General features: G+C 44.9%; 1 protein-coding gene across 2 annotated transcripts in view; it reads left to right on the top strand.

Moving 5' to 3' along the window:
* The window catches only part of RAB3GAP1 (RAB3 GTPase activating protein catalytic subunit 1), a 434,305-nt gene that overhangs the window by 344,447 nt on the left and 77,537 nt on the right, over positions 1-12,321 (top strand). For both annotated transcript variants that reach the window (XM_069225057.1, XM_069225058.1), the window contains exons 20-22: positions 3,063-3,159; positions 3,242-3,345; positions 3,435-3,550. In XM_069225057.1, coding sequence (XP_069081158.1) covers positions 3,063-3,159; positions 3,242-3,345; positions 3,435-3,550 — 317 coding nt within the window. The remainder of the gene's footprint in view (positions 1-3,062; positions 3,160-3,241; positions 3,346-3,434; positions 3,551-12,321) is intronic.

The raw sequence follows: 12,321 nt of genomic DNA on the forward strand, positions 1-12,321 counted from the left end.
GGACTGGCATCAATTGCCAGACTTCAACAAATGCTAGCCACATCGAAATGGACACCTGTTTTTTCTACATGCATATATCTTCTACTTACCACCATACTGTATTTCATAATGATTTGAGGCCTCTGACTTCTTTAATAACACCTAAACAGGCATTTACTTTCTGACACTTGCCTTTTGGTTTGGGATCGGCATCAGCTGTGTTCTAAAGGGCAAAGCACAAACCTAAGGGTCTAATCAATGTAACATATATTCAGGATTAAACATTTTCGGGGTGAGGGCAGCAACTGGGGGAAACTTTATCTGGTGTTGATAAAACTGATGAGAATATACTATGAGAGGAAGGACCATCAAGGAAGAGAAGAGCAATCCAGGGCAAGAGGTGTAACATTTGTAACATATTAACACAGGATAGTGTGAAACCAAAGCAAAGTCTAATCAGGGTGATCTCCAAAGGACAAACAATAGTTAAGATATTTTCTGGGCCTATTGGAATATCAAGTTTATTGATACGTTTGCCGTAAAACAAGTCATTTTGCCTTGTTTATAAGTAATATGTCAAGTTTATTGATAACTGTGCCGTAAAACAATCACTTACAAAAATGAATGAATATATATGAGAGGTTTGTTTGGGGTGACCAGTGTTAACATGAGGGTGATAGAATGCTTAAACCTTTGTAGAATGTAAGCGTATCTTTATGTCAGATGCCAACAATAATGCTTTGGGTGCCATAGTGATGCAGAAGTCATAAAATGGAACCAAGATAATTAATACCTTTTCTTTTATAGCTTTGTGAGGTGCAGAAAGTAATAACTCCGTAGAGGAAAAGGAGGTGTGACAATGTTCATGGGTAGTCTTATTTAACAGACTAAATATATGGAACTCACTTTATAGTGTGAAAGGAGTTTGTCAGCATGAGAAATATGGACAACTTCCACTGTGGTGACTGGAGTCACATCCTGCAAGCTGATAAGAGGATGGGAGTTTTGTTCTAAGATAAGGCAGAATTATATGGTGGGGCAAAATTAAAGGATGAAGAAGAAAGGGTTACCTCGTAAAGATGGATTGAATGTGAGTCTTTTGTGAGGACATTAGGTTGTGCGCAAGGAAGCGACCGGCAAGGTATTGGGAGCCTTTGCAAGCGTGTTAAGGGACATGTATATATTATGATTGTTTTTTCACCTCATTATATGTTGTTGTTACTATTTATTGTTTTCTCTTTTACTTTATTCATTTGGTGAAGTCCTGCGTGCATCTGTTTGTTAAGAAAGGGATATATTATGTAGTTACCCTTACTGAAGGTTTGTTACAGGGATGGATGTATTGCACAGTGCGACTTTACTGTGCGTGCATGTTTGTGTTGAAAGGTTCGGATTCCTTCTTAAAATGTGGGAATGGAAGCTCAGGCCGGCAGTTACTGGTCTGTCATTGAATCCAGGTTCCACAATAAATTTGGCATTATCCACTTAGCGCCTGTCATTTTTAGGATACCTGTGATAATAGAAAATGGAACTCCAGGTAAGCAACAGGATTTATCAGGAAAAGAAAAGTGACAGCTTCATTGTCAAACAGTGGTAGCAGCACATTTCGGGGAGGGGGATGCCTGTTTCAGCATGCAATAGTGATGCATTTGAGTTTTATTTTGAGAGGTTGCTTTTAATATCATGGGGCCATCTGGTCAAATTCTGCCTCATCTAATTTTTATTCATGAACAAAGATATAGGGCCTGATTCTAACTTTGGAGGACGGTGTTAAACCGTCCCAAAAGTGGCGGATATACCACCTACCGTATTACGAGTTCCATAGGATATAATGGACTCGTAATACGGTAGGTGGTATATCCGCCACTTTTGGGACGGTTTAACACCGTCCTCCAAAGTTAGAATCAGGCCCCTAGTGTTCCTAGTTTTGATCCCAAAATCTGTCATTGATTGAGATTGTTCTGGACACCAGTCACATCAGCCCTCCTGCCGGTGATATTGTGCATGTATGTGCGCATTCCTGTTTTTAATTCCTTCCTGGAGAAGTCTTTATAAAAGTCAAATCGTATGCCATTCTCAGGTTTCTCTACCGCCTCTACTGAAACAAAGACGTCGTGAATTAATGATTGTGCTTTCCATGCATTGCTTCTAGTCCTAGTACTCTTTATCCACTTTTGTTTCTCTAGTGGGATTTTTTTGCGCTTTTAACTGTGTGTTTAACCAGCAGATTGAGAACTAACCAACCATTCAAGGTTCAATGTGTTGGGCAAGTACACACAGTAACAAATATATCCTGCTTTGTTTACATGTTAAAAGTACACAAAGGCCCTGATTCTAACCCCGGCGGTCTTTGACCGCCGGGGCGAGGGTCGGCGGGAGCACCGCCGACAGGCCGGCGGTGCCCCGCAGGGCATTCTGACCGCGGCGCTTTGGCCGCGGTCAGAAAGGGTAAACCGGCGGTCTCCCGCCGGTTTACCGCTGCCCTCAGAATCCCCCATGGCGGCGCAGCTTGCTGCGCCGCCATGGGGGATTCTGACCCCCCCTACCGCCATCCTGTTCATGGCGGGAAAGCCGCCATGAACAGGATGGCGGTAGGGGGGGGTCGCGGGGCCCCTGGGGGCCCCTGCCGTGCCCATGCCAATGGCATGGGCACGGCAGGGGCCCCCGTAAGAGGGCCCCGCAAGGTATTTCAGTGTCTGCCTTGCAGACACTGAAATACGCGACGGGTGCTACTGCACCCGTCGCACCTTCCCACTCCGCCGGCTCGATTACGAGCCGGCATCCTCGTGGGAAGGGAGTTTTTCCCTGGGCTGGCGGGCGGTCTTTTGGAGACCGCCCGCCAGCCCAGGGAAAAACTCATAATACCCTCCGCGGTCTTCTGACCGCGGAGCGGTGTTATGGGGGCGGAATTCTGGCGGGCGGCCTCCGCCGCCCGCCAGAATTAGAATCAGGCCCAAAGTGTTGTTTCAGTAAATAATGTGCTTTGTCAAATTCTACGTTCGTTCCCATTGTGAAGTCGGACTTCTTTTTATGTATGGAACCATACTTTAAATGCATTTCAAAACCTTTTTTTTACGTTTTAGGTTCTCCATTATCTTGCAGTTCAAAAGCCAGCTGACCTCACAAGACATCTTTTGCCTTGTATCATACATGCTGCTGTGATCAAGGTAAAAGAAGAAGGTAAATACATGCATTGTTTTTTTTTCTTTCTATTTGTATGTTTCTGATTACAATTTTGCCAAGTGTTCTATTATATTTGCAGAAATGGCAGAAAATATCCCTTCAGTTCAGAAGATCATTACACAAATAATAGCACATGCCAGTAAGGTTCTACGCTACACAAATCCAGAAGACAAAAAAATGGAAGTAAGTCATATTTAAGAGCAAACAACTTTTTCAAATAAGTATATTAATTCATTTTTTTACATTTCTTAAATATTTTATGTTTTGTGCAGGATATCATAAATCAGATTATGAGCGCTGAAGTTACTGTTGCAACAGCAAGGTCACTTAAGGCCAAATTTTCAGTTGAGACATGTGAAGACACAGATGAAAAGGAGGAGCTAGAAAGGTGATTAACAGAGTTTCTTTCTTCGTAGTATTTCATGTTTTCTGAATGATTTATAGATCAGATAGATGGTAAACATTTGGTGTTTGAATAAGTGCCTCATATTTTGAAAGGTTATTAATATGAATTTTTGGCAATATATCCTGCTCAATTTCAGTGTGGTGTATTCACTCAACATTGATTTTGCCAAGAAGCGGTTTTCAGTTTATTGTATATCGTTCCAGAATTGGAGGCAAAGAGTTCATTTAAGTAGTATTTTAAAGCACAATCATAAACAAAAGTTTATAATACATATCTGGCCAGCCTGTGTTAGAATATCAAAAGGTGTTCATTAAGTGCTATGTAGTAGAACATAAAATGGTATTAAGCACAGAGAACATGGTCCCTAAAGATTGATCAAATGCTTGCTCCTTAGATGTTCCATTGTAATGGTTGAGTAATGCTGCTCCAGTTTTCGTGTGCTATGTAAAGAGGCCAGGTGTTTTGATTTATATGGTCACCCAATAATATTGTTAAATCAAGCTATTTGATTTATGTTCCTGCCACGTCTGGACTATACAAATACAAAGCTTATCAGTGTTCATTGTTGTTCAGTCTTTTTGCGGTGTTTATAGCTATCTATCTGATTGAAAAGAAAGTCAATTTAGTTTTTGGAGCATGGCAAAGAAGAGTCACATCATCCATTAACCCCTTCGCTGCCAGGCCTTTTCCCCCTCCTGTGCCGAGCCTTTTTTTGGCTATTAGGGGCAGTTCGCGCTAAGGCCCTCATAACTTTTTGTTCACATAAGCTACCCACGCCAAATTTGCTTCCTTTTTTTCCAACATCTTAGGGATTCTAGAGGTACCCAGACTTTGTGGGTTCCACTGAAGGAGGCCAAGAAATTACAGTGAAAATTTAGTTTTTTTTAAAAAAAAAGGGGCTGCAGAAGAAGGCTTGTGGTTTTCCCCCTGAAAATGGCATCAACAAAGGGTTTGCGGTGCTAAAATCACCAGCTTCCCAGCTTTCAGGAACAGGCAGACTTGAATCAGAAAACCCAATTTTTCAACCCAATTTTGGTATTTTACTGGGACATACCCCATTTTTACGATTTTTTGTGCTTTCAGTCTCCTTCCAGTCAGTGACAGAAATGGGCGTGAAACAAATATTGGATCCCAGAAACCGAAACATTTCTGAAAAGTAGACAAAATTCTGAATTCAGCAAGGGGTAATTTGTGTAGATTCTACAAGGGTTTCCTACAGAAAATAACAACTGAAAAAAGAATATATTGAAATTGAGGTAAAAAAACTGCAATATTTCTCTACGTTTTACTCTGTAACTTTTTCCTGCAATGTCAGATTTTTTAAAGCCAATATACCGTTACGTCGGCTGGACTCTTCTGGGTGCGGAGATATATAGGACTTGTAGGTTCATCAAGAACTCTAGGTACCCAGAGCCAATAAATGAGCTGCACCCTGCAGTGGGTTTTCATTCTATACCGGGTATACAGCAATTCATTTGCTGAAATATAAAGAGTAAAAAATAGCTATCAAGAAAACCTTTGTATTTCCAAAATGGGCACAAGATAAGGTGTTGAGGAGCAGTGGTTATTTGCACATCTCTGAATTCCGGGGTGCCCATACTAGCATGTGAATTACAGGGCATTTCTCAAATAGACGTCTTTTTTAAACACTCTCTTATATTTGGAAGGAAAAAATGTAGAGAAAGACAAAGGGCAATAACACTTGTTTTGCTATTCTATGTTCCCCCAAGTCTCCCGATAAAAATGGTACCTCACTTGTGTGGGTAGGCCTAGCGCCCGCGTCAGGAAATGCCCCAAAACACAATGTGGACACATCCCATTTTTTGACAGAAAACAGAGGTGTTTTTTGCAAAGTGCCTACCTGCAGATTTTGGCCTCTAGCTCAGCCGGCACCTAGGGAAACCTACCAAACCTGTGCAATTTTTTAAAACTAGAGACCTAGAGGAATCCAAGATGGGGTGACTTGTGGGGATCTGACCAGGTTCTGTTACCCAGAATCCTTTGCAAACCTCAAAATTTGGCTAAAAAAACACATTTTCCTCATATTTCGGTGACAGAAAGTTCTGGAATCTGAGAGGAGCCACACATTCCCTTCCACCCAGCGTTCCTCCAAGTCATCTGATAAAAAATAATACCTCACTTGTGTGGGTGGGCCAGATGCCTGCAACAGAATAAGGCCAAAAACTTGTAGAGATAGAGGGGATAGCACAGCGAGTTGATAAGGACATATTCTTCTTTGGTACATCTTTAGGCTGACTCTGCTTTGGGGACCCACACAAGTGAGGTGTCATTTTACTTGGGAGACTGAGGGGAACGCTGAGGAGTAGGAATTTTGTGCTGGAGCGGTGATCGTACAAACGAAAGTCAGGAAAATATGCTTTTTTAAGCAAATTTTGAGGTTTGCAGAGGAGTCTGGGTAAGAAAATGTTGGGGGATCCACGCAAGCCACACCTTCCTGGACTCCTTGGGGTGTCTAGTTTTAAAAAATGTCTTGGTTTGGTAGGTTTCCCTAGATTAAGGCTGCAACCAGGACCAAAAACCTAGGTGCCCTCTCCCCCCCCCCCAAACACAGGTAGTTTTGTAATATATAATTTTGATGTGTCCAAATACATCTGTGATGTGCCAAACACTAAAATTGTGAAAAGAAACGCACTTAGGTTATGTGAAAAAGACTCCTCACCCACCAACCAAGTTGGTGGCATGTTTCATCATCGGGGTCCCATCCGAGGCACCTAGCGTGTCACTGGTGTGCTGAGACGCCTGATTACAGCGGAGCAGGTTTTGTCATTTTTACCACACATACTGGTTGGATTTGGCACAAGGGTGAGTGATGGTTCAGTGGATCAAATTTTATTAACAAGAGATCTCACAAAAATTAAATGCACTGTTAATAACTGAAAGGACAAAAAACTGAACTAACGACTCACAGCTCGTGAGCTGTAAAGCCACGGCAAGGCACCAACCGCTTTACAGTCCATTCACACACCTTTCATGCATGACACGCACAAGACCATTCACGCCGCCAGCCATGGGCCCAGCACATTACAACACTCGCATTGACAGACAGAACCACTCAAGGGCCCATCACTTACATACGCCCACATGCCTGATACAACAATCACACCAGCTGATGGTAGTGTGTGGACTGGTGTTTGGCTGGCAGTGTGTTGCAGTAGCCAACAGCAAGTCAATATGTACACCCTCAGCCAAGCCCCACTCCACACACAATGGCATCCCTGTTTTTTCTGTTGTTTTTTTTTGTTGGTTTTTTAAACAAAGAAACCCCTAACTAATTAGAAATAATTACAAAACTACAAACACAAAAGCTCTAACTAAGTACATGACAGAAATGCTAACCATGAAACTGAACACATGAAAATACAAAACAGACATGAGTTTACACTCATGGTTGTTCCCAGTAATTCTTCTGGGTGTGGTAATTCTTAAAACAACCACCCACACACAGCCTAGGCTTTGAAGGACAATCTGGGCAGTACATTCGAGTCTCCCTCCGGATACCTCTTCGAAAACACACTCTACATTTCTTAGCTGGAAAGTCTTTTTTGGGTGTGGGAGGAATGTGCTTAGCAAAGTGGCGATCTTTCAATCTAGCCACATCCTCCACCACTGCTTCTCTAGGAACTCTGGCCTGTTCCACCACAATAAGGCTCTCTATCACTGACTCCTGAAATTTCACAAATGTCATCTTTGACTCTGGAGACCTATCCTTAAACACAATAAAAGCATTCAAAGTTGCTAATTGGAAGAGGTGAATTGCTAACTTCTTATACCAAATGTAAGACTTACGAATAGCAGTATAAGGTTCCAACCTCTGATCAACTCTATCTACACCTCCCATGTGCTTATTATAATCTAAAATGCACACAGGTTTGCGCACTTCAGCAACCTGGGCCCAAACAATCACGGGGGAAGTACTCTCATCATGGATGGTACTTAGCATGTAGACATCCCTCCTGTCTGAAAACTTCAAAGCTAGCAGCTCATCATTCCGCAAGGCACTGCACTGTCCCCTCTCAAGTTTTTTTTACCAACAAGCTCCCTTGGATAGCCTTTCCAGTTACAACAAATTGTCCCACAAGCAACAGTGTTCACTCTAAACAATTCCTTGAACAACTACACTCCAGTGTAAAAGTTATCTACATACAAATGGTGACCTTTGTTGAACAGTCGTCTTCCAAGTTCCCACACAATTTTCTCAGTAACTCCAAAAGTGGGAGGACAACCGGGGGGGTCAATACTTGAATCCCTACCAGTGTAGACACGGAAATTATACACATATCCTCTACTACTTTCAGACAGCAAATACAATTTTATTCCACATCGTGCCCTCTTGCTAGGAATGTACTGTCTAAAAACCAAACGACCGTTGAAGAGGACCAAAGACTCGTCCACAGCTATTTCTTTGCCTGGAACATAGACCTCTGAAAACCGATTAACAAAATGATCAAGGACAGGCCTAATTTTAAAAAGACGGTCAGAATCAGGGTGATCTTGTGGCAAGGCTAATGCATTGTCAATAAAATGCAGCATCCTAAGAAGAAGCAAATACCGATTACGACTCACTGTTGCAGGAAATATAGCTGTTGCCATCAAGGGACTAGTAGACCAGTAAGAAGCCAGTGACGGCTTCCTTATCAACCCCATCAAAAGAGTCAAACCTAAAAACCTTTTCATCTCCTCCAAATTTGTGGGAATCCACTGGGCAGCTCTTGAGTGCGTCCTAAGTCTAGCAGTGTTGTCCCTCAAATACTGCTCCGCATACAAATTAGTCTGCTCAACAATCTCTTCCAAAAACACATCATCAACAAATAACTCAAAGAAATTGACAGGCAAAAAGTTCTCAGTATGGACTCTACACCCCGGGAGACCAGTAAAGGCAGGCAACTCTGGCTGCTCCATGTTTGGGGCAACACAGAGTGAGTTCAGGTCTTCTAACGGGAAACCTTTCAGCCCCAGGTTGCTGCACTAATGGCGCATCAGTGTCCTCCTCTGAAACAGGCCCTTCATCTGCACTGAGTGTGGCTTCCTCATCAGAAGATTCCTCTCCGGCAGAAACTTCACTGCCAGAATCCCTCACTTCCTCCTCTGCCTCAGATGCAGAGTCCGTCTCATAATCATGATCAGACAATGACTCAAAAAGCATACCAACCACCTGCTGAGCAGTCATCCTGCGGCTAGCCATGATCTTTCCTACGAAAATTAACTGGACAAATGCACTACCAACAACCAGCACTGTGTAAGATAAGTAATAAAGTGTAGCTTTATTAGTAAGAGTTATAAACTCAAAAACTATACCGCTCACTTGCCTGAAAAAGCTTGAATCACCAGCAACTACTCTGCACAGACACAGCAATCACCAATGATATCCCACTAAAAAGAAAGAAAGAAAAGCAAATTAGAAATAAGACAACACAAATATCATTGTGCACAAATCTAAGGACAATTTCACACAAACCTGCATTTAGTACACCACCTACAAACATGTCATTCATGCATGGCAACAATACTCCTTTGGAGTAAATTGTTTTTACTTACCTAAAACATGCAACTATGCAAACCGCAGGTCAACCACCGCCAAAACCGCAAAGAGCCACAGCAAAGAAAGCAAAAGCTTTGAACTAGAACAAAAAGGAGGAAAAAAATTATCACAAATGCAAATACTTCGTCAGTTGACAAACATCCCACCATCAAGCATTTAGAAATTGGTGCCTAAGTGGATTCTGCCATAGGGGCAGATGAGCCTACTAAAAAATAGGCCTATCTGCCCCAAGGAGTGTGTCCCCAGGGGGAGCAACCCTTGCCCAAGGGCCCACCCCCAAAACAAAAAACAAACCACACACACACACACACTATCCCTGGTGCCTACGTGGCTTCTGCCCCCCTTGGGGGCAGATGGGCCTAAAAAAAATATGGCCAACAGTTCAATGCCCCCCCACATAAATAAACATATACAAAAAAATTCCTGACGTTCTAGTGGTTTTCAGCCTAAAAATAATAGGCTGATCTGTCCCCAAGGGGGGCAGAAATGGCCTTGGTACACGTGCCCCCAAAGGGGGGCGACCCTTGCCCAAGGGGTTGCCCCCCCCCCCTCCACTAACACACACACACACACACACTATCCCTGGTGTCTAAGTGGCTTCTGGCCCCTTTGGGGGCAGATCAGCCTAAAAATAATAGGCTGATCTGCCCCCCAGGGGGGGCAGAAATGGCCACAATAAACATGCCCCCAAAAGGGCCGCTCCCCAACGCAAAAAATGTAAAACATAAACAAATAAAATAAATCCCTGACGTCTAGTGGCTTCTGCACTTCGGCCTAAAAATATTAGGCCGATCTGCCTCCAAGGGGGGCAGAAATGGCCATTCAAACATACCCCCAAATAGGAGCGACCCTTGCCCAAGGGGCCGCTCCCCAACACGTAAACATTTTCTACCACAAAAAAAAATAATCCCTGGCGTCTAGTGGATTCTGCCCCAAGGGGGGCAGATCGGCCTAAAAATAATAGGCCGATCTGCCCCCAAGGGGGGCAGAAATGGCCACAATAAACATGCCCCCAAAAGGGAAAGACCCTTGCCCATGGTTACCCCAATTTTCTGACTGTTGTGAATGTGTTTGACTGTGTTCACTGGGATCCTGCTAACCAGGACCCCAGTGATGATTATACTTTCTCCCGTCTAACTTGGTAATTTGTACCATTTCCACCCCACATTTGGCATACTGGTGCCCCCATGTAAGTCCCTAGTACATGGTACCCCCGGTGCCCAGGGCATTGGGGTACCAGGAGAACCCCATGGGCTGCAGCATGTATTATGTCACCCATGGGGAGCCCATGCAAAGTATTCTGCAGGCCTGCCATTGCAGCCTGCGTGAAAGGGTGCATGCACCCTTTTTCACTACAGGTCACTGTAAGTCACCCCTATGGCAGGCCCTCTTAGCCCAGACGGCCGGGTGCAAGTACCTGTGTATGAGGGCACCCCTGCACTAGCAGAGGTGCCCCCACAAACTCCAATGCCATTTTCATGGACTTGGTGAGTGCGGGACGCCATTTTATGCATGTACTGGACATCGATTGCTACCTCTGTCCAGCTGCATAATGGTAACTCCGAACCTAGGCATGTTTGGTATCAAACATGTCACAATCATACCCCAATACTGATGCCAGTATTGAAAGTATGATTCCATGCTCCTTAGAGGACCCCCGGCATTGCTCCTACCAGCCTTTAAGGGTTTTCCAGGCAGCCTAAGCTGCTGCCACCACTCAGACAGGTTTCTGCCCTCCTCCTGGTTGAACACCTCAAGCCTAGGAAGGCAGAATAAAGAATAGGGGGTAACACTCTCTCCCTTTGGAAACAGGTGTTACATGGCTGGGGATGAGTAGCCTCCCCAAGCCACTGGTATGCTTGGCTGCCCTCATGCATAAACCAGCCTACACTGGTTCAGGGACCTCCAGTTCCTGCTCTGGCGTGCAACTGGACAATGGAAAGGAAAGTGACCTTTCCCCTGTCCATCACCACCCCAGGGGTGGTGCCCAGAACTCCTCCAGAGGGTCCCTGGGTTCTGCCATCTTGAATCCAAGATTGGCAGAGACCTCTGAGAGCATCTGAGTGGCCAGGCAGGTGATGTCAGAGCTTGGGTGGGTCCTCAGATTCTGCTTGCAGGTTCCAGGAGGACTCCTCTGCAACTTTACTTTCGACTTCTAGCCACTGGAACCACGACTGGACTCTCCGGGAACCGACAATCTGCATCCACGAGGAAGACACTGCTTCCAGCTTCTGCAACATTTCCCCAGCTCTGCATGCTCTGAGGGCAGCAAGACTTCAGTCTGCATGAGAAGGAAGAAGAAATCTCCCTTGGAGAGGAGTCACTCCCCTGCAACTGCAGACACCTACTGCAACAAGGACTGGCTGCGTGGATCTTTCCTCATCCTGAGCTGTGTGGATCCTGCATCAGGGGTGGGTGTCCGGAGTCGTCCTTTTGGTCCTCTCTGCCAGCTGTCCAACTGTGGTGGAGATAAGCCCTTGCCTTCCCTTGCAGGACAGTACCCTGTGCACTGCGTTTCTTGCTGCTGCCAAGGCTTGTTTGCATCTCCTCCACTGGATCTTCAGGCTTTGTGTAGTCCCAGCCCCCAGCACTCCTTCCTGTGATGTACATACCTCTGTGTGGTCCTCCTGCGGCGTGGGACCCTTCTCCAGTTGTGCTGCGTGGGCTCTTCTGCGACTCCTGTGTCCCCATCATGTGGTACTCCTATGGGTGCTGCCTCTGCTCCTCTATGTCGTGGAGGGTCCCCTTTGAATCCCCCTCTGGGGTTGAGTCCCCCTGTGCCTTGCTGGTCCTCGGCAGCTCTACTTTCCTCCAATTGCGAGATTTGCCTTTGCCAAGGCTTGTTGGTGGATTCCTTGCACCAGAACCCGACTGCAGTTCTTCTTCCAGCATGGGACTTCGTCCGCATCCCTCAGGAATTCTTCACCGACTTTAGGGCTGCAGTGCTGACCTTCTTCACTTTACCGTTGGCCATCTCCTGTATCCACAGTTGGGTGGGTAGTAGCTCCTACTCCTCCTGGACTCTTCTGTGACCTCTGGACTTTGTCCCCTTCTTCCACAGGTCTTCCTCTTCAGGAATCCACCACTGGTTTCTTGCAGTCTTGTCTGGGTTTTGCATTTTCTTCATGTTTTTCCTTTTGGGTGGTTTGGGGGAAAAATCTTGTAATTTACTCCTTTCCTCCTGGTCACTAGG

This window comes from Pleurodeles waltl, chromosome 3_1 (assembly GCF_031143425.1).
Source record: "Pleurodeles waltl isolate 20211129_DDA chromosome 3_1, aPleWal1.hap1.20221129, whole genome shotgun sequence".
Lineage (NCBI taxonomy): Eukaryota > Metazoa > Chordata > Amphibia > Caudata > Salamandridae > Pleurodeles > Pleurodeles waltl.